This window comes from Monoraphidium neglectum, assembly GCF_000611645.1.
Source record: "Monoraphidium neglectum strain SAG 48.87 unplaced genomic scaffold scaffold03592, whole genome shotgun sequence".
Lineage (NCBI taxonomy): Eukaryota > Viridiplantae > Chlorophyta > Chlorophyceae > Sphaeropleales > Selenastraceae > Monoraphidium > Monoraphidium neglectum.
In genome coordinates, this window is record NW_014010037.1 from 1 (window position 1) to 1,583 (window position 1,583).

The 1,583-nt window shown below is 63.9% G+C and overlaps 1 protein-coding gene across 1 annotated transcript in view; it reads left to right on the forward strand.

The window, feature by feature from the left end:
• Nucleotides 1-98: 98 nt before the first annotated feature.
• MNEG_13043 (putative Nucleolar MIF4G domain-containing protein 1) overlaps nt 99-1,583 on the forward strand; it is a gene marked incomplete at both ends in the record, with an annotated part of 4,786 nt that continues 3,301 nt past the window's right edge. Inside the window, 4 exons of the mRNA XM_014038484.1 lie at nt 99-104; nt 543-661; nt 860-1,050; nt 1,343-1,563. Coding sequence (XP_013893938.1) covers nt 99-104; nt 543-661; nt 860-1,050; nt 1,343-1,563 — 537 coding nt within the window. The remainder of the gene's footprint in view (nt 105-542; nt 662-859; nt 1,051-1,342; nt 1,564-1,583) is intronic.

Here is a 1,583-nt window from a genome sequence, read left to right on the forward strand (position 1 = left end):
TCCCAAAACCCCCCAGGTTCAACGACCAGGACATCAGCATTCTGTCGACGCTGCTCAACGCGGTGGGGCTGCAGCTCAGGGCGGATGACCCCGCGGCCATGAAGGTGCGGCATCCGCGACGCCCCTCTGGGCGCCCTGTGGTGTTTCTATTCACACTGCACCGCCGCGCTCTGTTTCTAGGCTTGGCAGGGGTGGCATGGCAGGGGTTTGAGACGTAAGGCGGTGCAAGGCGGGGGGTGCAAACGCGTGTGTTGCTTGCTGTCTGCTGCGTGAGAGAACGGCGTGCGGCGTGCATCCTCAAAATTCGCACGTGACCGAATCGCACGTGACCGAATCGAAACAGACACAGCGCATGCACAGGCTCATGTGCCCATACGAGGGTTGCATGCAACACGTGCATGTGCACACACACACACACACACACACACACACACACACACACACACACACACACACAAGAAACCAACCATTCACCCACACACATACACATTCACACTTGAATCCTTACCACCGCACTGACCACCACACCCCCATCCCCCCAGGACCTGGTAGTAGCAGTCCACGAGGCGGCGGCAAAGTCGCACGCCCGGGGCGCCGGGCTCGGGCTGACCAAGCGGGCGGAGATGATGCTCGAGCTTGTGATGGACATCAAGAACAACAGGTGATCTCGTGATCTGATCTTGCACGGCTTCAGATTTGAGATCACGAGATCACAGTGATCACAACATGGGGAAAGCACCAATTGTTAGGGGTTTCCCCTCGGCAGGCCAGTCAACAAGCCGTGTCCCGACCTGACAATGGCCATTCAAATTCGTGCGACTGACAGCTGCGACGATCGCGCTCTGCCGTGCGATCGCAGGAGCGGGGTCGCCGCCCCGGGCAAGGCCCCGAAATCGGCCAGCGCAGCCGGCGCCGGCGGCGGCGGCCGCAAGGGCGGCGCGGCGGCGGTGCTGGCGCCCGGCCAGATCAAATGGCTCAAGGGCAGCGGTGTGGATGACGTGAAGCTCGTCAACCTGAGCTGGGCCAAGCTGGTCGCGCCGGATAAGAAAGGTGGGCCTTGGTTTGGCGGGTTGCGGTCGCGACTGCGCGAGTGCTGTAGCGTGTGCACGGGTTTTGACGGCTTTGGACGGAGGGATTCCTTGAGGGTGGGGTATGAAGGAGGAGGTTTTCACGAGGGGGTGACGTGGACGGGGATTCAAAGGGTGTAAGATTTGGTGGGGGCAGGCTTGGGAAAGGCGTGGTGGCGCATGGGGTTCAGTGCGTTGGGTTTGTGGAAAGGCGGGTGTACTGCCCCTGCTCCCTGGCTTGGAGGAGAGTGCGACTCGAACCCCGCTTCCCGCAGGCATGTGGTGGCTGCCCGCCGCCATGGACGCTGCGGCCGGACTCCTCCCCGGCCTGGCGCCGCGAGACCTCGATCTGCTGCCCCTCCGCGGCGACGACAGCGGCGACGACGAGGAGGAGGGCCGCGGCGGCGGCGGCGGCGCGGGGACGGGCGCGGGTGCGGGCGCGGCGGAGCTGCTCAAGCTTGCGGCGGCGCAGCGGATGAACACAGACGTCCGGAAGGTGTTTGCTGGCCGTGGCGG